This window comes from Lucilia sericata, unplaced genomic scaffold, assembly GCF_015586225.1.
Source record: "Lucilia sericata isolate MDLA Ls3-8-SP2 unplaced genomic scaffold, ASM1558622v1 Contig000288F_arrow, whole genome shotgun sequence".
NCBI classification, from domain to species: domain Eukaryota; kingdom Metazoa; phylum Arthropoda; class Insecta; order Diptera; family Calliphoridae; genus Lucilia; species Lucilia sericata.
Window position 1 is genome coordinate 309,591 of NW_023994313.1, and position 24,581 is coordinate 334,171.

Below are 24,581 nucleotides of genomic sequence, written 5' to 3' on the forward strand. Positions count from 1 at the left end.
CTAACTAACTAACTAACTAACTAACTACTAACTAACTAACTAACTAACTACTAACTAACTAACTAACTAACTAACTAACTAACTAACTAACTAAACTAACTACTAACTAACTACTAACTAACTAACTAACTAACTAACTAACTAACTAACTAACTAACTAACTAACTAACTAACTAACTAACTAATAACTAACTAACTAACTAACTAACTAACTAACTAACTAACTAACTAACTAACTAACTAACTAACTAACTAACTAACTAACTAACTAACTAACTAACTAACTAACTAACTAACACTAACTAACTAACTAACTAATACTACAACTAACTACTAACTAACTAACTAACTAACTAAAACTAACTAACTAACTAACTAATTAACTATTAAGAGATCAATTTGCTTCAAGGCCAAAAAATTCTTAGCTTCAATAATTAATTTCAGATCTATAAGAGCATTATGTTTGTGACTTTTATTCGTCTATTAGTACCACTGTGCCATATTAAGCGGTTACGCCAATCATTTGTAAAAGCGGTTTAAATGATGACATGGTTTAAAACAATACAAACGCAAAATTCTTTACACCATACTGAATGTAAACACACATACAAAAACCCGGATGAGAAAGTCAAGGTGAATATGCGTATGTTTGTATTAATAGCAATAGAATAATATAAACAAAACAACCGTTAGGTCGTGTAAGCCCCTAAAATGTTTATAAACAGAGAATAATGTGTAAATCCTGCGAGAGAGTACAGCTAACTGTAAATATGTATACGTGAGTAAAAGTAGGCAAAAACACTTCCAGTGTAAAATAATGGGTGAGAGAGTTAGACAGAGAAAGCTAGAAAGAGAGTAAATGCCGTTATTTACAGTTTGTTTTCATTTTAGTTGTTGTTTTTTTTCTATAAAAATGTAGGTGGTTGATGTGGTGAAATTTAGTCACTTCCATGGTGAACATGGACAAAATTAACGAAACATTAAATCATACAGATTCCTCAGACACAAGTGCTTTTAGTCGCTTTAGAGACGTTAAAACATGAAAACGTATTTTAGAATAAAAATCATTTTAAAATAAACAAAAAAGAAAAAAAAAAAACGGTAGTGTGAACAAAAATATAAAGCAAAAAGCAACAAATAAAAAAACAACAAAAATTTTAAAAATACATAAATAATATAAAAAACAAAAACAAGAAAATGTTTTAAATATTTTTTTTATAAAAAATTTCTACAAGTGCTAAAAAATTTTTAAAAATTTTTGTAAAATATACCAAATAAAAAAATGGGTCTCACGGACAAATTTCGTAAAATCAAACGCAACAGTCCCTCCAAAGGCATTGAATTAGAAAGGCGTCGTTCTAGTCAAAATTTAGTTGTTCCACCTGATCAAGTTACCGAACAATCGTTACAAGTATGGCGTGCTTTACCCCCCTCAAATAAGACATGATCCTAGTATGGTTTCATTTCAAATGGAAAATGAACGTTTGCATGGTGAGTTTTTTTTTTCTTTTTAAATGACAGCAGCAACAACAACTATTATGACAAAACACATAAAGACTTGACAATAATAATAAAAACAGAATGATAAAAGAAATAAAAGAAAAACACACCAATTTAAGAAGAGATAATGTTTATAAAATGAAATCCTCTTAATGATAACAACAACAATAATAATGTTGATAATGATAATTATGATGATTTTAATGGTTTAGTTATTAAATCGAGCAGGTTTTATTTGCTCCTCGTGTTGTTGTTGTTATTGTTACCTGAAGGTCAAGTATTAAAGTTATTTCTGGGTCAACAGTTGATGTGTTGTGACCCGAATCCATAAAACTAATAAATGTTTCCAGGGAAAATAAAACAAAATAAACAAACAACAAACACACGAAAACACCTAACTAGAGTTTTTGTCTAAATACTTACTTGTTGTGTACAATTTTTAATAATAAAAACAAAAAATAATAATTTAAATATTTTTTGGTTTATTTTTATTTAAATTTTATTTATTAATTTTGGTTGTTTGCCAAAAAAAAAAAAAGAAACCAAAATAAAATACAAGATTTTCGAAAAACATTTGATGGAAATTGTATAAAATAAAAGTAGGTATTTAAAAAAAAATACTAAAAACATGTCTGGCGCAATTTCGTAAAACCATTTAAATTTATCAACATATTAAGAAGTATTGTTTATATAAAAGTGATATTGTTTTGAGTTAGTTAAAGTGTTTTTGGATAAAAGTTTAGATGAATTTGATACCCTACACCAATATGCGTTCATAGGGTATAGAAATATAGATCTTATCTATAATTTAATGTATGTTAAAGGCCCTTCAGACGATCACACTTTACGTACGACAAGTCTAATGAAAAAGTAAGATGAAATTCCATCCGTACGACAAAAAAGAGAATAAAAGTCGTATGATTTATATTTTTCGTGTTTACACGATTGGTATAAAACAATAACAAAGTAAGATGGAAACAGCTGTTTCACTTTTTTTGTATGTATTTACATAAAAATACATCCCTGATCTAATGCGACTTGCTTGTTTTTTGAATCATTTCAAAACTTCATCCGTCCGTATTTTCTCTCAATGTGTGATGGTTTCATTACATATTGCGTTTAGACGATCCCATCCGTTCTCTTCAACACAAAATTTTGACAGATCATATTACTTGTGTGCTCGTATGAAGAGAGCTTTAATAAACACTAGGTAAAACCAGACAACTTTACGAAGTGATCTTATGTTGGGTAAAGGTTCATTAATTTACATACCCCCTATGAGTAGCTGTCGAGTGTATATGATACAGGATGAAAGTTAATTATTAGTTAGTTTAGTTAGTTAGTTAGTTAGTTGTTAGTTAGTTTTTAGTTTTGTTAGTTAGTTATTAGTTAGTTAGTTTTAGTTAGTTAGTTAGTTAGTTCTTGTTGTTAGTTAGTTTTCGTTAGTTCGTTAGTTGTTAGTTTGTTCGTTCGTTCGTTAGTTCGTTCGTTCGTTCGTTCGTTTTCGTTCTCGTTCGTTTCGTTCGTTGTTCGTTCGTTCGTTCGTTCGTTAGTTCGTTCGTTCGTTCGTTCGTTCGTTCGTTCGTTAGTTTCGTTCTTTCGTTCGTTATTCGTTCGTTCGTTCGTTCGTTCGTTAGTTCGTTCGTTCGTTTCGTTCGTTCGTTCGTTCGTTCGTTCGTTCGTTCGTTCGTTCGTTCGTTTCGTTCGTTCGTTCGTTCGTTCGTTCGTTCGTTCGTTCGTTCGTTCGTTTCGTTCGTTCGTTCGTCGTTCGTTCTTGTCGTTCGTTCGTTCGTTCGTTCGTTCGTTCGTTCGTTCGTTCGTTCGTTTCGTTTCGTTCGTTCGTTCGTTCTTTCGTTCGTTCGTTCGTTCGTTTCTTTCGTTCGTTCGTTTCGTTCGTTTCGTTCTTCGTTCGTTCGTTCGTTCGTTCGTTCGTTCGTTCGTTCGTTCGTTCGTTCGTTCGTTTCGTTCGTTCGTTCGTTCGTTCGTTCGTTTTCGTTTCGTTCGTTCGTTCGTTTTTTCGTTCTTCGTTCGTTCGTTCGTTCGTTCGTTCGTTCGTTCGTTCGTTTCGTTAGTTCGTTCGTTCGTTAGTTCGTTCGTTCGTTCGTTCGTTCGTTCGTTCGTTCGTTTCGTTCGTTCGTTCGTTCGTTCGTTCGTTCGTTCGTTTCGTTCGTTCGTTCGTTCGTTCGTTAGTTCGTTCGTTCGTTCGTTCGTTCGTTCAGTTCGTTCGTTCGTTCGTTCGTTCGTTCGTTCGTTCGTTCGTTCGTTCGTTCGTTCGTTCGTTCGTTCGTTCGTTCTTCGTTCGTTCGTTCGTTAGTTCGTTTCGTTCGTTCGTTCGTTCGTTCGCGTTCGTTCGTTTCGTTCGTTCGTTCGTTCGTTCGTTTCGTTCGTTCGTTCGTTCTTCGTTCGTTCGTTCGTTCGTTCGTTCGTTCGTTCGTATCGTTCGTTCGTTCGTTCGTTCGATTCGTTCGTTCGTTCGTTCGTTCGTTCGTTCGTTCGTTCGTTCGTTCGTTCGTTCTTCGTTCGTTCTTCGTTCGTTCGTTCGTTCGTTCGTTCGTTCGTTCGTTCGTTCGTTCGTTCGTTCGTTCGTTCGTTCGTTCGTTCGTTCGTTCGTTGTTCTTTCGTTCGTTCGTTCGTTCGTTCGTTCGTTCTTCGTTCGTTCGTTCGTTCGTTCGTTCGTTGTTCGTTCGTTTCGTCGTTCTTTCGTTTCGTTCGTTCGTTCTTGTTCGTTTCGTTCGTTCGTTGTTCGTTCGTTCGTTCGTTCGTTCGTTCGTTCGTTCTTCGTTCGTTCGTTCGTTCGTTCGTTCGTTCGTTCGTTCGTTCGTTCGTTCGTTCGTTGTTTCGTTCGTTCGTTAGTTCGTTCGTCGTTCGTTCGTTCGTTCGTTCGTTCGTTCGTTCGTTCGTTCGTTCGTTCGTTCGTTCGTTCTTCGTTCGTTCGTTCGTTCGTTCGTTCGTTCGTTCGTTCGTTTCGTTCGTTCGTTCTTCTTCGTTCGTTCTTTCGTTCGTTCGTCGTTCGTTCGTTCGTTCGTTCGTTCGTTCGTTCGTTCGTTCGTTCGTTCGTTCGTTCGTTCGTTCGTTCGTTCGTTCGTTCGTTCGTTCGTTCGTTCGTTTCGTCGTTCGTTCGTTCGTTCGTTCGTTCGTCGTTCGTTCCCTTGTGGCTTGTGTTTCCCTCCCCTTCTCCGCCCTTTCCTCTTTCTTTCCTCTGCCCCCCCCCTGCTCCTCTTTCTCCCTTTTGTCCGAAGTATTCACATTGCTACTACAGTTGCAAAATTTGGGAAATATTCAATATTTTGTTATTTAATTTATACGGGAGATGGCACGCCCTTTATTGACAGTACATCCATTACTGATCCAAATGTTCAGGCATCAATAATTATAGCCGTAGGTTATACATATGAACCGACTATTAATGCTCTAAATTATGTTTTAATTTAATTAAAATATGGCCGAAATATTCATGTTTACATGTGCTAAATAATTAGCCGGTTCTTTTTTGTTCATTTTCGTTTACAACAGCCATAAAATCCTTAAAAAAAATTAAATCGTTTTGGGCAATTTTCGTCGTCTGTCCTATAATAAGTGGTTTGTAATTTCACTTAGAAAATAATTTTGTTAATTTCTTGTAAGAAGAAATTCTTAACAAAAGGTTAGCTTTTGCAACTTATGGAAATGAATGCGTGTTTTACTTTTATGCCGCTTAGTTCAAATGTAAAAATAAAGGAATCGATAAAGAATGACTATGTGATACCCTGCAAAGATGGAAAAAGGCAATAATTTCAACGTCTAACCACCTTGTTGGATGTAATTTCTCTTTCACGAATGTACTTTTTGTAAACAAGAGTAAAGACAGAGTCATGACCAGGGCAACCAAAAATATGCAATATCATATTTTTTGCTGCGCGTCGTGTGGAGACGTGAGTTAGCTATTTATCCTTTTCAGAAAATTTAATGAATTTTGGCATCGGTTTGTTAGAGCATTTTTTTGCATATTTTGTTCTTTACAGCATTTTTTTGCTTATTTTGCATTTTACAGCATATTCCCTCCCGCATATTTTACTCATAATCGCATATTTTTATTGCATATTTCGTTGTTTTCATCTAATTTTTTCATATTTTTTATAATTTTTAAATAAAAATAGATTCAAATTTTTTTTTTGGGAAATTAATAAATAGAAAATGTTTTTAATTTTTTTATTAGATTTTTTTTAGAAAATTTTATTTAGAAAATAAAAGTTTAAATGAAATGTTTTTAATTCCACCAATCATAAATTTTTAAACCCATACGTTTTAATTAAATTCCTTCTAATTGACAAAATTTTGTTTGTCAAATTTTTTTGACCCATTCACTTTGAAAAAGATTGAAATAAAGCTTTATTTTATAATTCAATAACATTTTTATACCCTACACCACTATACTGGGGATGATATTATGCGTTTGTGCTGATGCTTGTAACACCCGAAAATCGGCTCAGAATCACTTTCCCCCAAATAGGGCCCTCGAGCTCATAATTATGTTAAATGTTTCAGGATCTCTACAAAAATCGGCACAACTTAGTTTCGTATTTTAACTTATACGAAACTGCCAATTTTCGTAATGATCGGACCTCATTTCACCCTTGCCCCCATACAAAGTCCCCTTCAGAAAAGGACATCAAAGTCAATAATTCACTTATAAACACTAATATCACGAGAAATTTTGCATTAATATCTTTAATGTAAATCCCTCCACCAACATCTGTAAGGATAGGCCGATATTACCTTTGCCACCGTTGCACAGTGGTATAGGAAAAAAGGAGGGAAATAATTCGGTAACTTCTAAACGGTTTTAATGAAATTTGGTATGCACAAAGAGGAGGTGTTGTCGAGTTTAGGTTTTGAATTTGGACCTTATAGGCCAACCAGGGGCCCGGCGGGGGGTCCTCAAATTATGACACCTCGGCTATGTTAAATTTTTAAAACGATCCTATTTCTTCATTTGAGTTCCGATTTAAAAAAAATTCGTATATAGAATCTCCTCATCGAGCACTATAAAAAATGTCGTAGCAGTAAATTATCTCTTATAGATACTTGGATCTAACTTCGACGAATGCCTGACAGTGGCAAAGAAAGTGCACCAGAGTTTTACTGTCCTCTAGTTAGTTTTAGACTTATTCCGAAACTTTATCGGCTTTGGTGGTGGCCTTAGTATTTTGAATCTTATGTACCGATGATCAGAAAAGGAGTGCTCGTCTGAAACTCTCCAATCCTGAATTTCGTTTATAAGCTCTTCTGAGCACTATAAAAAATGTCGTAGCAGTAAATTATCTCTTATAGTTTAGGAGATATTCGCATTTGAAAATTAAAATTTTAAAATTTTTACCGTCCTTACTTTAGTTTTCTGATAATAGCGGGTCCAAATATTCCCGATTTTCGCATTTTTTTTTATTCGCTTAACAACAAGTTTATATATCAAGCAGTGAAAGAATTATGTAAAAATCATGACTGAGTCCAAAGTTATAGGCATTTTAATTTAAAAAATTAAAAAAAAGGCGATTTTTTGTCATTTTTTTGGGGAAAAAGTATCTTTTTCTTTTTAAGTTATCTAAAAAGTTTCTAAGAAGATGTATATAGAATTTATACTTTTGACTTTACATAAAATACGATAAATGAATCAAAACCTAAAAATTTTTGATACCGAGGGGACCAGGTCCATCCAAAAAAAACCCTATTTTTTATGAAAATTCAATTTTGAGACAAAAATTCTCAAATCGCATAGTCGATATCAAATTATAGTGACCTGTTTTATATGACCCAATATGTTCTTAATCATTTTGTAACGGGTTTCGATAACCCCGCCCCTGGTATGGATATAATAGGCAAAAAACCAAAAAAATCCCATTTTTGGGATTTTTTAAAACTTTTTGGGAATTCCGGGATTTCTAATAAGAAAATTCGTAATTTTTATTTAATTTTGGATTTTGAGTAAAAAAATCTACCTAACTGTAAAATTTCATCATCAAAAAATATTCATAAATAAAATTTTTATTGCAATTTGAAAAATTTGTATCTTCGCAAAAACTGAATAAAAAACATTTTAATTTTTTTTTTAAAAAGTATTCCGCGAATTTTTTAATTTTCAAAAATTATATACAGATTTGAAAAAATAGACAAAATTACTTTTCCATTGATATATAACATGCCTACCTAATGTTTTTTAAGTGACAAATTAATTAGGGAAAACTCAACATCTTTTAGAAAATTTACCTAGCACTATTATTTTCATCCATAAGGTTAACTCTTAAATTTGTTACATATATGGATGAAAATAATAGTGCTAGGTAAATTTTCTAAAAGATGTTGAGTTTTCCGACGACATTTTTTATAGTGCTCGATGAGGAGATTCTAAATACGAAATTTTTTTTAAATCGGAACTCAAATGAAGAAATAGGATCGTTTTAAAAATTTAACATAGCCGAGGTGTCCTAATTTGAGGACCCCCCGCCGGGCCCCTGGTTGGCCTATAAGGTCCAAATTCAAAACCTAAACTCGACAACACCTCCTCTTTGTGCATACCAAATCAAAATCGGATTAACCGTTTAGAAGTTACCGAATTATTTCCCTCTTTTTTTTTTTCCTATACCACTGTGCGTTGTTTTGTCTTTGTTTAAATATTTCGGAATTAAGGCCCCCTACTCACTGGTCGGCCATGCCCGACTATACATTCTTACTTGTTTGTTTTTCAAATATAAAAAAATAAATCAATTTAATGTAAAGCAAAAAAATTAAGCTTATATATCATTTCCTAGAAAATTACATAGGCCAACAAAATTTTAAAAAAAAGTCGAAACCCAGAGACCTAAGTTTACTTTTCTGAATTATTGAGCATCGCTTAATCCGAATCCAATTCTCCATGTTTTGGCCATATTTAAGACCTTATAAATGCGAGAAGACACCTTCATTTATAAAATCCGTTGTGTGGTCCGAAAGTCCAATCTGTCGACTTTAAAATAAAGGTTGAACAAATTGAGGCAAATACGTATGGCATAGAATAAAGGCAAAATTGAGTTTTTGTAATTTTATGGTTGTCCCAAGCTTTAAGTTAAGATATCTCGAAGAAATATAGAGATATGACAAGAGTTAAACCTTTATTTTTAAATCGACAGATTGGACTTTTTTATGTGCTCTCAAATATGGTAAAAAACGAGGATTTCATTTGAAAATGAGAAGTTTTAAGTGCATATTCTGCATATTTTTAGAGCATATTTTTAGTTTTTAAGTGCATTTTTTATGCGCATAAAACACTTTTTTTAGAGCATATTTTTGGTTGCCCTGGTCATGACTCTTTAGTGTCTCCTTTGTAAGCGAGAGTGGAGACAGACGTCACTTTACAGTTCCCAAGTATACTAGAGAGTGGATACTTACAAACTAATGCTGAAAATGCAATGTATTGACTCCTTTGTACCAACTTTCTGAATGTCTCTTTGGAAACTATGGTGATTGACTCATTGTAGGACAAGCACATGATAAAATAGGTAGTCATATAGGTGTAACCCTAAGTGGTAGGTTAAATTGGTAGTTCGAGACTCTCCCGCTGAACTACTGGCATATATATCATATACATATGTATGTGTTACTTCCGAAATTTCTTTAATTCTTTTATGTAGTACCGGGTAGGGTATCATATCATCTTGTTTGCCTGACTATACACACTTTCTTCTTAAAAAACTGATGAATTATTTCAGAAACTAATTTTTAAATAAAATAGCCAATCTTCATAGTGAGAATATTTATTTATTTGTGGATTTTTGTTTGTTATTTAAGAAAAACTAATTAATTTTCATATACTACTTATGCAATATAAAAAAATACATAATTATACTCATTTATTCCTAAAAGATTAATTGATCGTTTTGATCGCCACCTTACAAACTAATTAATGCTGAGTTTTTCATTCAACCATCTGAAAGAATGTGCAGCCATTTGGATTAATTTATTTAAAGATTTTTTTTCTTTAAAATAAATTTAATTGCTGTATTTTGGGGGGTTACGTAAGTAATTTGCAAAATTTTTTATAAATTATATATGGTGGCCAATTAATAAAGAAAATATACATATGTGGAGAAATACGAGCAAAAAACTTTGCTAATTTGGTTTAAACTGCGACTTTCTTCTATATAAAGTTAAAATTTCTCTTATTATAGTTTTCTTCTACTTTTTTGATTTAGGTATCATATATAAATATTTCTATTTTGCTATTAAGTTTCATCCTCTTCAATAATATAGAATTCTTTCACATATTTATGTTAAACATGTGTTACAATTATAAATACTAGCAATACCCTGGGTGCCTTCGCTACCCTAACATAAATTAAATTCATACAAAATTTTGTTTAAGTTTATATAAATTAAAATTGATTAAAATTGTTTTAATGTTTCAGTTTTTTTACGTTCAATATCACGTGAATAAATTCGCACTCAATAATAAAGTACTATAAAATACCTCATTTAATCAAAAAAAAAAATTATGTTTCTGTGTTCAATATTATATATAATTCAAAAAATATAATTTGATGAATGAAAAGTACCAAAAGTCCCTTTCAGTAGATTCTCATTCACTAAGGTCCCAACATTTTAAATTTTATTTTCAATATCTATGTTCAATATCGTAAAATATCAAAAAGTACCATCGGAAAAACGAAAAAGTACAAAATTCTCTCTCAATAAATTCTCATTTTAAGGAGCGTGTGTCATGAGTTCCGTTTAACTATTTGAAGAATGGAAAGTACCAAAGAGTTCCCACTTACAGGATATTATTCAGTCAAGACCATGTATGTTAAAATTTATGTTCCTAGGTTGAATATTTTAGAAAATTCTAAAAGTACCATTAATGAGATAAAAAGTACTAAAAACTTCTCTCTTAAAGAACCTTATTCAATGAGGACCGTGTATGTTTAATAATCAATTGTTTTGAATTAATATTATAGAACATACAAAGAGTATTATTTGAAGAAAGAAAATACCAAAAGTGGAATAAATTCTACCTTAGTGGAAAGTACTAATAAAAAAGTAAAATTTTTCCTCTTTTCGCTTAGAAATATATTTTTTCTAGAATTAAGTTTACAAAATGTTCCTATTTAAATCTATATATCACAGATAAAACTCAGGCGATTCAAATCTGCATTCATTTGTTCCAGAAAAATTGCTTTCAAAAAGTACCAAACAATTTACTCGAATTTGGTCTATATAGGACTTAGTACTCGAATTCCAAAATAATACCAACAGCTTATTTTGTGTGAGTAAATAAACTACTTTTTAAATTTTATAAAAACTGGCTCAATGAGTTTGAATAAAATTAAATTTCCCATTTTTTCCCTTTTTGGTACTTTTTTCCCCTGTGAAATAGCAAAAATTTTATTACATTAAATATTATAGAGTTAGTCCGTAATTTAATAGGAATAATCAATAAACCGAAAAAGTTTTCAATTTGCTAAAAAAAAGTACCATAAATACAGTTTTCTCCCTTTTGACCCGAAAAGGACGGAATTTTAAAAAAGTACGAAACAGATGTCTCCTAATTTTGGGAGATTATTCAAATATTTAAAAATTTATTTTGTTACTAGTTAAAAAGTTATAAAGGGCCAAAAAAGGTACCAAAATCACTTTTGTTACACATTTTTACCCCTTAAAAGTACGAATTTCAAAAAAAGTACCAGAAACCCATCTGCTCATTTTAAGAGTAGATACAGGTGCATTTAGAATTTTTCTTGTATCACTAATATTGTGATAATTAAGAAAACCTGTTTTACCCGTTTTTTCCCCTTTTTACCCATAAATGTACAAATTTCCAAAAATTTATGATTCTAGGTTCAGCCGTTTGGGCTGTGCGATGATGAACCAGTCAGTCAGTAACGCTACTGTTTTATATATAGATTGTGTAAATAATGAATCCTAAGTACTTCTAAAAACAGTAAAAATGTGTAAACAATTGTAATTTTTTGTCAAACTGAACAAAATTTGTCCTTTGTCTGATAAAAAAACAGTTTATTAACCTATTGCATAAATTTCAAACTTAATTTTATTATATCAAATATTTTTTCCCTCAAAGATATAAATTTTGTAAACAAATGTTTCAGATTTCATAGTCATCATCCACTTTCTAACCCAGTGGCAAAAAAGAAAAAAAAAGTAAAAACAGCTTCGCACGCGAGACGAATTTCTTAGAGACTCTCACGTCGATACCACCAATTAGATAATCAAAGCTCATCGGATTTCAAATGTTGTTTACAATCCCGTATACTAGAAGATACAATATGAATAATTTTGAATATATTAAATTAAAAAACGATTAATTTCGTTTGCAAAAATATAAGTTTTGCATAAATTTTTTTTTATTTTAAAAATATATTTAAAATTCTTTAAATAACATAAAATTTTTATTTGTTTTTTAATATTGTGTTTTTTCTCTTTTTGTGACTAATTTGTAATATAGTGTTTATGTATTGTAGATAAATCTAGATTTTTACTATAACTTAATAAAAGAAATTAAACGAACATAAGTTAAGTTAATTAGCATTAGCAGAAAGTGGAGTTAATGGGCCTAAAGCAGTAGTTAGGGTATTTATATACATTAAAAGGAAGAACTAAGCAGAATAGAAAATATAGTCAATAATGACCGTTAATATTATAATTCTGGACAGGTGCCGTTGTCTATATCGTTGATATCAACCCAAAACGGTCCTTTAGACTCCCTGACGAATGAAGTGCTTCTAGCAAACTGGAAAGCGAAAAAACTGATACGGAATCATATCGATCCGGAGTCTATTATGACAATTTATATAGATAGTCAAACTGCTCTCAGAGCATTGGTACTATCGTTGTAGATTGTAGAAATGCATTATGACACTGTTTGACATTCGAATGTGTTGGGTTCCGAGGCACTGTAATGTGTATGGTAATGAGGTTGCGGACAAACTGGCTCGATTATGTTCGAACCGAACGAAAACCTCCCATTTGTCACTACAATAGGCTAATATTCCAAAGAATCCCTGACATCATAAACCAGTCCTGGAATAGTAGATTGGATTGCGAAGTATCAAAGGCCCTATGGCCAACACTTGATATGGAGGCTATCAATACTTAAACGCAGTCTAAGGATTCTGATAGGGATGCTAACCGGGCATTGCTAAGTTAGGGTCTTTGTCAGTAATATACATAGCTGACTATTTCTAACTAAGTTTTGTCAAGGGAATTGGGGGACATAGATTTTCTCACTCATCTCTTTATTCTTTAGGGTACCAACTTGGTATATCTTCTGGGGTGTAATCCCATGGAATAGAACTGTTACCATTCACATATCCTTTTTGCCTATCTTCTTCTTTCTTTCTTGTTTTCTTGTAGTGTTTTTGTTTCTTTGTCTTTGAATTTAACTCTTTGAGGGGAATCATAATGGACATTATAATTTCCGAGTGGATATCCACATCTTTATGGTGCATAACCCTTCTAAACCTAAACTTATTGGCCAAGAAGTTTTATGCATTTTGAGGTTAAAAAATTGAAACAATAAGGAATTGCTATATCATAAAAGTCCTCAATTGGTCGATATCAACTCCGATAATACCCAAGGTCTGAGAATGTGGTTGGGTTGTCCTCTTGCTGAAACTAGGAAAACGAGAGGAATTATACCGACTATCCTGTAACCCATTCCAAAACACTTGAGGTACAACTATTTCCTTAATTACAATAATATCTTTATTTAACAGATCATCAACATGAATTCCGTTTAAAACAGAACACAACAACTGCTTTAATCGCCATTACCACACATAATTTTTAAGGCCTAATCAAGCCTGACCATTAACGTAAGTCCTTCGAACCGATTTATGGAAAGTTTTTAATACGGTCAATAATATCACTCTCTTTAGGTTAATGTATATGTATCATCATCCAATCTCTTCGACAACACTAAGAGATGACATTATATGTGTGGACAATAGTCATTTGTGGATTCAGAGTATAGCTCTTTCGTCAAACTTGTTTAACTTCTACATGTTTAAACACTTAATAAACCCGAACGGCGTCCAAATAATAACTTACGTTACGTTCGATAATGGTATTGATGACCTTTTGATAAACAATTACTTAGGTGATCTTTCGGCAGATTCCATACGAAAAATTTACAATTTACACCCACATACTTCTAGATTTAGCGACAGTTGAAGAAACTCAAAAGCTGTCAAAAAGAAGCCCTTTGATTCGTAACGGGTTGTATACAAAAGACGTAAGAGAAATATCTACATGACACGACGAAGATGCTTTCAGTTAAGAAACATAAAATCATGATTACAAAACTGTTTCTCCTGGGATATTATCGGAGATGTCAACCAAGATCTATGGGAGCTAGAAATAAAAACTAAATTTCATTACAATCAGTCTTTATACCGTTAGTAACGTATCGAAATATTGTTATCATGGACCCACAAAAGTATTATATTGGTCCTTATTACATGCATCTAGCATGAAAATAGGCCCTAAACGGGAGGAGCTCAAATTTTCCTCAAATATTCTCTATCAATGCACTTTATTGGTGTTGTTAATCGGTCTTCATTTTACGCTAACCTCTATATAAGGACTTATTCAGAAAACTTCCTAAAATTTTTTTCCTGAATCCGCGCTAGCTATAAACGATTCAAAGACCACATTAGTAAATAATGGACCGATATTAACCATCTTCAATATGCTTCGTCTCTGGTATAATAGAAGATCATGTGCCAAACTTCGTTGAATTATCTTAAAAATTACGACCAGTAGTTTGATTACAAGGTTTACAAGCCCTATTCGGGTGTTCAGTTGTATGGGGGCTAGGTGAAATAATGAACCGATGTTAAACATTTTCAATAGGCTTCGTGTTTGGTGCAATAGAAGATCATGTACTAAATTTCGACCTGTAGTTTGATTACAAGGACATACAGACGGGCGGACATAGCTAAATCGAGACCGAAAATGATTCTAAGCCGATTGGTAAACTTTAAGTTGGATACAGGACCAATATTATTGTACGTTACAAACATTACAACAAACCCAATACCCTCCCCACTAAAGTGGTGTCGGGTATAATAAAAGATAAATGATCACTAGACTTATTTCCAAGTTACCTACCATTCATTTATCGTGCCCTTGAGGATTTGGTAGATTGATAAATAACTTTGAACAAATCGTTCATTAAGGACTTCATCGGAGAACCTCCATACAATAATTTGATTATTATTATAAATTGATCCTCATAGACAGTATTCCGGCAACACACACATATGTATGTAGGGGCCGGGTGAAGGCATGAATCGCTTTTGAAAGATCAATATATGAATGTATCTCTCATATTTTTTTATCGTAAGTCCAGTAAAATATATGTAGGGCACTATGGTATCATAAGATCAATATATGAAGGTATATATCTCAATATTTTATGATTGCAAGTCTGAGAACCGCTGGGGGCATGTTACCTTGATGAAAGACCCCATCTTCGTGTACCTCTAGTCTGCCAGGACTGTTGATGATCAAATGTATCCACGGCCTTTCCTTGAAATGATTTGACATGGGGTCGAACCACATAATCTGGTACCACGGTTATTGGATGTAGTTTAAACATTATTAATTTGACAAATTTAAGAAAATACTAAATATCATTCAAAAGTCTATCTTTTAATTTAACACACACAACAATGTTAACTAAATTATAGATAATTTTTGAAAATTTAAATAAACATTATTGTATCGTATTGTATTGTTCGAGAAATCAAATTTATTTTGAATCCACTGAAGAAAAGAAAAACATAAATTCATTAAAAACGTCCTATTGTCATATTGTCAAATTTGGATTGTGTTTATCATTCAGAGGGTGTGAGTAGTGTATGGTTTGGTTGTTTACCTTTAACATCAAAACAATTTGAAACACATGATTCCTTTGTTAAGTCATCATCAAATGAAAATCAATAATGGATGATGGTGGAACATCACCACCATTTTGCCTTTTGTCATTAACTGACTAACTAACTACACAAGTTGTAAATTTCTTCAGAAAGCTAATGGAACTATTTACCGCCCCCTAAAGCACACAATTTGACTATTTTCAAAACAACAGTTTTCTATAAATATCATATCTGTTTTTCGAACAAGCACCTATTTACTACTTTACAAGCAACTATCTTGTTCAACGTATGGCTGACTATATATTTACAATAAATGTTTTTGTATTTCTTTTGCGTTCGATTTGTTATTTCTTTATTGTGACACTAATGTTCGAATATTATTTAATTAAGATTAGTATTCAAGATTATAATCTGATCAAATATTGAGTGACGTCTTCTTAGTGAAATAAACACAAGCAACAACTGCATCAAACTTCAAGGTTTTGCATTAAAATTTTGTTTACAGATAAAATGATGTATGGAACCATAAATTATCGGTTGCAGTTTAGTTCAATGTGACATTGACATTTTTATGGTTTATTTAGTTAAAACGAATTTTGTTTTTAGTTTACAACGGCGGGAAAATAAAATATACAATTTTATAGTTTTCTTTTAATGAAAAAAATACCTATAATCTTAACAATTGTATTTTAATTAATTTTTTTTTAAAACCATATTGTAAAATTTACTGTTAAAATACAGGGAAATAAAAACAATTATTTTTCAGTTATAAAACGTTTTTCTCAGGGAATTATGTTAATTTTGTTTTGCAATTTGCCAGTTGAAGAAAGAAAATGTGATATTATCGGTTTGTAATTTATGAGTAGATTTTTATTTTGAAATTAATTTGCATTTCAAATTTTCGTTACTTGGGAACAAACAATTGAAATAGTCTAAGATCAATTTATATATGATGCACTGAGAAAAATATTCTATAAAAACTTTAGATGTTTGTTTTTGATTACCTAGCCGATTACCGGACCCAAAAAAGTCTTGATACCGGAATTACAAATAACACAAATACAAATTTTATCCAAATTGACTCCATGAGTTTGAATAAAATCAAATTACCCAGTTTTACCCCTTTTAGTACTTTTTAATTCACCATTCACGAAATAAAAATAAAAATGTATGAAAAAGGTACCAATAATAGTTAAAATTTTCACATATCTACAGTCGGAATATCCAATTTTTATCACTTTATGAAAAAAAAATTAAGAATTTTATTTCTGTGTTCAGTGGTTAAAAAGATACATGGGACAGATTTCCAAAAGTGGATCTGTCCAATTTCAACTTTCTATCTTCATCTAGCTTATGCTGTGCTATGATGAATCAGTTAGTCAGTCATTGAGTCAGTAACACACAGTGGTTTATAAACTTTTATTTTTGGAAATAATTCTGAATCCCGGGAAAGAAATTTCACAAGGATCTGAGGTGTTTTCCAGATGATAAATATTTGTATGTGGTGGTAGGCAGAATGGAGGCCAGTGGGTAGCCAATCAAAGTCGGTCACCAAGGGGTTTAACATTTTTTTAATCGCCAATTTTGGAAAGGGCACTTTTTTCTGACGTGTTAGTGGTAACGTGGCCTCCGGTAGGTTAGTGTTCTAGTCTGGTAGACCGGAGGTGGTGGGTTCGATTCCCACCTGAGGCACTGGTTAAGGAGCGCACAACAGGCCCGATAGAGGCCTAGGTGTATTTCTTCGGATTTGATGTATATACATCCTCCTTTCAAACTAACTCACTAACTAACTAACTAGTGGTAACGTCCTCGCTTTTAGGATTTGACTCCTCAACGTTACCAGTAGTGGCTACTGATGCTGTAAGCACAGTCTTAGGTATTTTAGTGATTGACTTTAATTTTAGTAATAGAATTTTCAATATACGTTCTTTAGTCAGTTTACTGTTCCATCCTTTTACGTAGTCAGTGCACTTTAAGATCACTGGAAGCTCCCTCATGTTTACCATTCATAGCTTAGCGCCATCCGAGGGAGTAGGGATACTTTCCACCAAGTTCCTTAGGGTACTAACACATTTGTAAGATGCCAACCTCATCAACACCATACCCATGCTGAACTCGCAGCTCTCTATTGGTTGTTTGCCTTTTGAAGCAATTGCGTGGTCTACTATCTGCTGTTGTTGGTCCTCACTCTGCTGTTTTTTTGGAATTTTGCCCGTCGGATTACCGACATCGGAAACTGCTATCTTCTCCTTCCTTGTTTTTAGGGTTTTTTTTGAGATAACCTTATCTTCAAGATTAATTTCGCTGACGTGTTCGTCTTCGGGATATCTGGTTTGGTGTTGTCATCTTTACTCGCAGGATTCTGACTTGAGATTCCTTTGAGTGAGGTATGGCTTGGCTTCGACTGTATGTTAGAAGGTTTATTCTCAGTTGGCAACTCCTCGGGAGACCAAATCCTCTTTCCCTCGGATATTGTGAGAGAATCCAATTTTTCATTTCCGGAGTGTCGTAGGAGTAACGAACTATGATTTCCTGAAGCATATTTTTCAACTTACTCCTCTGTGCTCCAGAAAGCCATGCTATCACCATTTGCTCTACTTCATCCTTTTTGGAATTTGCTCTAATGGTGTTGTTATTATCATCTGAGGATTCAGAGTCGGAACTCTTACCTATATTAAAAGCTCTCTTCGAGTACATGCTTCTCTTTCACCCCAGTATTTGTGGTAATGGAATGCTGTACACTTGACGCATTGTCCGCCACAGAGTCCAAGGTACTCTGCTTACAATTGCAGGATGATGACTATACATGATTCGCAAGTTGATCGACATTTACCGCCGGCACTGGGTTATTTAGGCCCTGTACCGTAACTTTTATCTCAGGTGGGTTCGATTCTCACCTGAGGCACTGGAAAAGGAGCGCATAACAGGCCCGATAGAGACCTAGGTGTATTTCTTAGGATTTGATGTATATCCTTTTTTAAAACTAAGTAACTAACTAACTATTCTGAATAAAGCAGCAGAAATGTTCTTCTGGACTATATATCTACACTTGATCAATTTTGAAAAAATATTTTTATTTTTTGAATTTTATGACCCATATTTAATCCTAGTAAAGTAAAGGTTACAGTCACCAACTAATCTAGATCGTGGACACTTAAAAACAAACTTTAGCAAAAATGTTCATTGTCATACATTGCCTCCTACTATCTTTCTGACTGTCGCTTCGTAATCTTTTGAGTGAGGATTGACTTCCTCTTTCGACAAGCATTGCTAGTCACCTGTGCAGTCGGTGGCAGGTTAAAAATGTAGTTCGCGACTGTCCGGCCGACATGCTGGGAGTCATAGTCAATTTAATAAAGGGTAAATTGGGAATAATGAATGGTTGCGGTTCAATCGAGTAATAACTGATATCGATCAAATAGATGTGAATATTTAAAGTTTTGTTTTATATACATTTAAGTAATCACGTTCTTTGTTTTTCTTCAGGATCTGCTGTACCCACCGATGATGAATCAATCCTTCCCAACGAATTTGAATCCAGCCATGAAGATGAAAAAAGTTTTGCTGGTTCAGAGTTTATAAATATTAAAAATTTACCACGTTCAAATCCAAATGAAAACGATCGAAAAAGGTAAATTGTTAAACTTAAGCATTTAATATTAACACAATTAAAACTCCTTTTCCCCTATAGTACCGACGATGAAGGCACTCATTCGGATCATGAAATGCCCCACTGTAATAGCGTGCAAAAACACATTGATAAAGAAGAAGCCAAAGCGAAAAATAAACAAAAACGTAACCGCATTAAACTGGCAAAACGTTATGGTTTATTGGCATTTTGGATATTTTCGGCTGTAGTATTTATGGTATTCGAGGAAAAACATTTGTTGGAAAAAACTTTGGAAGTGCCACAGGAAAGAGGGAAAAGTGAGAAGAAAGATTAAAAACTAAATTAAAGTTGTTAATTTTATGGTGAACTTTTATTTTCCAGATTTCATTTTACATACAAAACCCACGGGAGATTTTAATTTAAAGATATATGGTACATTTAATGAATCTTTCTATGATGCCAATGAAACGGAAAGTTTTCTAACCATACAGCCACAAATATCTTATACGAATGGTTTTGAAAATCAAACTAGTTTTAAGGTAAATTACTTTAAAAATTACAATATTTTGAATATTATTAAACAATTTTTATTTAAAAGGACATTTTACAACCCTGGATGATACCTTTAGTGAATGAGGAACTTTTCGATTATGCTCCTGTGGTATTGCGTAATTTTACTTACACTATGACCGATGAAGTCCTGCAAGATCTGGACAGTAAGGATACAATAATGCGTTTGAGAATTTTCTCAAATGTTAGGAAAGACATGGCAGTTAAAATTATTTATAATCCCTTGATTATAAATGTGACAACTGGCACTTTATTGGCGGCTTTTATTTTGCTGACATTCTATGCTTTATTGGTGTGGGAGGTGGGTTTCCTAAAGAAATCAACTAAAACTTTCTTATTAATCATATCAAATCACTAGGTCTTTGAAAGAACTTTTGTGGCAATTGTTTGTTCTATTTTGTCGATAGCTGTTTTGGCCTGTTTTGATGATCGTCCCAATATGGAGGAAATTGTACAATGGATGGATATGGAATTATTAACTCTGCTCTTCTGTATGATGATTTTAGTTGGTATTTTAACAGAAACCGGTGTCTTCGATTACTTAGCTGTTGTGGCTTATGAAATCTCCCAGGGCAAAACATGGCCCATGATCTATAGTTTATGTGTTATAACCTGTTTTGTCTCGAGCTTTTTGGATAACATGACCACCGTTATATTAATGACCCCAGTGGCTATACGTTTGTGTGAGGTTATGGGTCTAGATCCTGTGCCAGTTATAATGGGCATTATTGTGCACTCGAACATTGGTGGTTCTCTAACACCTATCGGAGATCCCATTAGTATAATTATTTGTTCAAATCATTTTATAGCGACCAATGTAAGTTTAACATTTATCTGTTTAAATTTTATACAAATACTTATATTTAAAATCCCTTCTCTAGGGCGTTAGTTTTATGAAATTTGTTGAACACACCATACCCGGTGTAATTTTAACTGTCCTACAGAGTTGTCTCTATTTACGTTTGATTTTTAGAGACATTCAGTCTTTGCGTCTTAATGAACCCAAAGAGATTAAAGATTTAAGACGTGAAATTCGCGTTTGGCAAAAGGCTGCCAATTCGATTTCGTCATTTTCAAAAGATGCCGATTTAGTGCGTGAAACTTTGCTGAAGAAGGTTCGTATTTTGAAACATGCCCTGAAACGGAAATTACGAGGTTTGGATAAGACAGATGCTTACGTTCATACACTTGAAGATTTGAAGGCTAAGGTAAGTTTAAAGGATTTTAATTTGATGCAATGTTTTATTTTTAAATATTTAAAACATCATGGGCAATCATGGTCATGGTCCTAGAAGATGAAATATTAAAAAAATATTTTCTTCTTAAGTTTATAAAAGGTCCATTAATCAAATTTTTCTTAAGCTGATAAAAAGTTGCAGATTTAAATATAAAAAAATTGGAGCTTTGAACAAAGTATCTGTTCTAAAAGCAGAAGTTCAATATTTAGAACCGTTAAGGGCCCATTTTATAAGAACGTGCAAGTACTTTCGCCAAGAGAATAAACTACATTCCTGGCATAAATTTCATCATTTGATTAATGAAATTTTTCATTGTTTACAGCCTAACGAATCACTTCATTGCATTAATGGAGAACATTTCATTGGTTGGTTGGTCATCGTGTAAGGTCACAGCTTGCGAACAGTTAAGTATAGTCGAAGGCACTCTATTTTGACAGAACCACTCCACTCTATACTAACTGCCAAGGAAAATGTTTCTCTTAGCGGTTAAAGCAGGGAATTCTCAAATAATATAGAAGATTTTCCTTTTCATTGAATCTGACTTGCATGTCAGCCTAACACTCAGTGTCCTGTTAATTTTGCTTTCAAATATTTCAGCCTGAAAAATACCGCAGTTGAGAGATACTAATCCCAGTTTCTTCGGAGAAGATATTAGAACCAAAACCGCAGTTTATTTTTGAACCATCTGTAAGAGTTCTGGTCGCATATTCGCTGGGTAGGTTACCCCTACACCTTTCGTTCCTGAAAGGAACTCTAACTTTGAAAACTCTATCAAGTCCGTATGGGGAGTAATATAGTTGAATGATCGGTTTAAGATTGGTTTCAATAGGCTTTGAATCTTAGAATCTACATATTTTATTAACCTCCAACTTTTCGATTACTTAAACCTCGCTGGGTTGCAGGTAGATATTGCCATCATCTGAAAGTATTATGTGCAATATAGTGTTCAGAGTTTCTAAAGGACTAGTTCTTAGAGTACATGATTTTCCAATGCATGCTGATCTGTGAACTTTGTAGAGTTGTTCTACAAAAAATTTCTTCTTAGTTGTTGTCCAGGAGTACTACAACTGTAAATATCCATTCAACTAATGTTAGGACTAAGTCCCCATTTCACCCCAAACCTATTACGACAGGAGTAGTAGGCGACCATTGCCTTCTTGACATTATATTGGATATTAAGTTTCCATGGAGTCTAGGATAATTTATAAATATTTAGCATTGTTTGATAAGGGGATTTCGCAGTTCTTTAACCGCGACAAGTTCAAACTTGGAATCTTGCTTTTTGCTCAGTTCTGTCTTGCTTTGATTTACTCCTAGGTCACTGTCTGTGGCGCAGTTATTAAGTAGCTAAAAACTTTGAACATAATATCATTAATTATTTCCGGTACCAGTATCAAAACATGGACCGTTAATCACAATGACCCAAAGTAGTGGAGAGATTTTGTCACCCTGTGGTATCACTCGTTCCATTTGATTGAACTTGGACTTAGACTTTGTTACGAAGACTTACCGTAACTACGCGTTATGGCAGGCATCTTCTACTTCTAAGAAGGCTTCCATAGTATATTGTTTAAATTCAAGGGATCTTTCTATAACTCGAAAAAGTCATTTGGTCTTTTCAATTCTGATTTTAAGAATTGTACTGATCTCAAATTCCGGAATGTGGACTGACTGCAGCAGGGCATTTGAATTATGATATATAATGCTGTAGAGTTTATCATAATCCAATATTTTTGCAGATTGGCTCGTTATTAGGTCTTACAACTTGTTAGAGTTAGAACCAACTCCTGTCGCCTATGGTAGGTTAGTGTTCTAGTCTGTTAGACCGGATGCAGTAGGTTCGATTCCCACCTGAGGCACTTTTTAAGGAGCGCACAACAGGCCCGATAGAGGCCTAGGAGTATTTCTGTGGATTTGATATATATACATCATTCTTTCAAACTAATTAAGTAACTAACTAACTAGAACCAACTCCTCCTCTAATAGAACAAGTCGTCAAATCAATTATATACCAAGTACTTCCATGGAGACTGCATGCCGTAAAATCGGATATATTCTTTGATAAACCAAATTTATTTTAATATTTAATATTATTAAACCATAGGTCTTTGATTAAAAGCGATAACCAACAATTAATTCTACTATAGATTTCATAACGTTAAATTGAATAACGGTCTTAGTTAATCCCAAATTAGATAAACTTTCTTGGTATTTACCATAATAATCTATTAATAAGTTATTACTTAATCATTAGTTATTTATTATTATTTTAATAATAATAGTATTAATAACTTTGATAAACTTTGCACGATAAAATTTTCGGAATTTTATAAACATGTGATTTTCATGTAACATTCATAAGCGTCACTGGAAAAATAACAGATGTTACAGTTCAAATAATATTTATAGATAGTTTGGCCATAAAAAGACTTTATCTAATCCAAAGTAATAACTCAAACTCTAGATACATCGTCAAATTTGTCATATAGGGTTCGTCATTTTTAGAAAAAAATATTAGGAGAGAGATCCTCTGATAATCCCTTGTTATAGAAAATTATGAAAGCAAAAAATTATGAAAAAAAAATACTCCATTCTTTAGAAAATTTATGACTGGGAATATACTATTTATTGTTTAAATTACTATTTTAATAACAGCAAATTGAAATCTTTCTTTCAGTACCCCATCAAAGATAAAAAACTACTCGCCCAAGCTTGTGGCGCTCTAGTATTTGTGATTGTCTGTTTCTTCATACAATCGGTACCTCAACTAAGAACTCTTCCCCTAGGTTGGGTGGCACTACTAGGAGTTATAGCTTTGCTTATAATACTCAATCGTGAAGATATTGAACATTTAATGCATCGCATAGAATGGACCACGCTACTCTTCTTTGCCGCCATGTTTGTAATGATGGAGTGTGTAGAGCGTTTGGGTCTGTTCACCTGGATTGGTGAAGTTACAGAGAAAATAATTTTATGTGTAGATAAAAAGAATCGTTTGGCTATGGCTATATTCATAATTTTATGGATATCAGCTTTGGCTTCAGCTATTTTGGATAGTATACCTGTGACGGCAATGATGGTTAAAGTAGTAGTGTCTTTGGTAGCCAAAGAAACTTTAGGTTTGCCCTTGGAGCCGCTGGTGTGGGCTTTGGCATTTGGTCCCTGTTTGGGTGGTAAGTGATTGGGAAATATACGATAAGTACTTAATGTCTACTTTTATGTTTTTTGTAATTTTCTATTTCTAGGTAATGGCACCTTATATGGCGCCTCTGCCAATGTGCTGTCAGCCGGTATTGCCGAACAACATGGTTATAAAATTTCATTTACCCGTTATTTAAAGTAATTATAAACTATTGCTTTGTTTAATATTAATTAATCATTTAACTATTGATTTCATTGTTTATTTTTTTAGAATTGTTTTCCCCATGATGTTGGGTCAAATTACCATTATCACTGGTTATTTATTTGTCTCTCACATTTTATTTGAATGGCATTAATCGAAAACCTTACTGGGGACTGGGAGTTATGTGGGGGGTTGAAGGATGTACGACAGATTTAGTTTCTTCATCTGCAGCTATGAATCGAGTTGTGTTTATTTTTTAAGAACGTAAAACATAAATGACTTAATTTATTTTACATTTTTTCATAAACATCTATAGATTACAAAAGTAAATTTATTATAAATTATATTATTATACACATGCATATAATATGTATGAATGAAATTTATTAAATAAATAAATGTATTTCTTTTAAATTCAT

At 32.9% G+C, this 24,581-nt stretch overlaps 1 protein-coding gene across 1 annotated transcript; it reads left to right on the forward strand.

The window, feature by feature from the left end:
• The first annotated feature begins 1,087 nt into the window (after positions 1 to 1,087).
• Positions 1,088 to 24,581, forward strand: LOC119603288 (P protein). The gene is given in 11 exon segments (XM_037955277.1): positions 1,088 to 1,426; positions 1,428 to 1,491; positions 18,888 to 19,032; positions 19,093 to 19,328; positions 19,393 to 19,550; positions 19,610 to 19,882; positions 19,940 to 20,398; positions 20,463 to 20,789; positions 23,497 to 23,992; positions 24,065 to 24,158; positions 24,232 to 24,581. Coding segments are annotated over 11 exon segments (2,481 nt in total). The 5' UTR covers positions 1,088 to 1,282; the 3' UTR covers positions 24,317 to 24,581.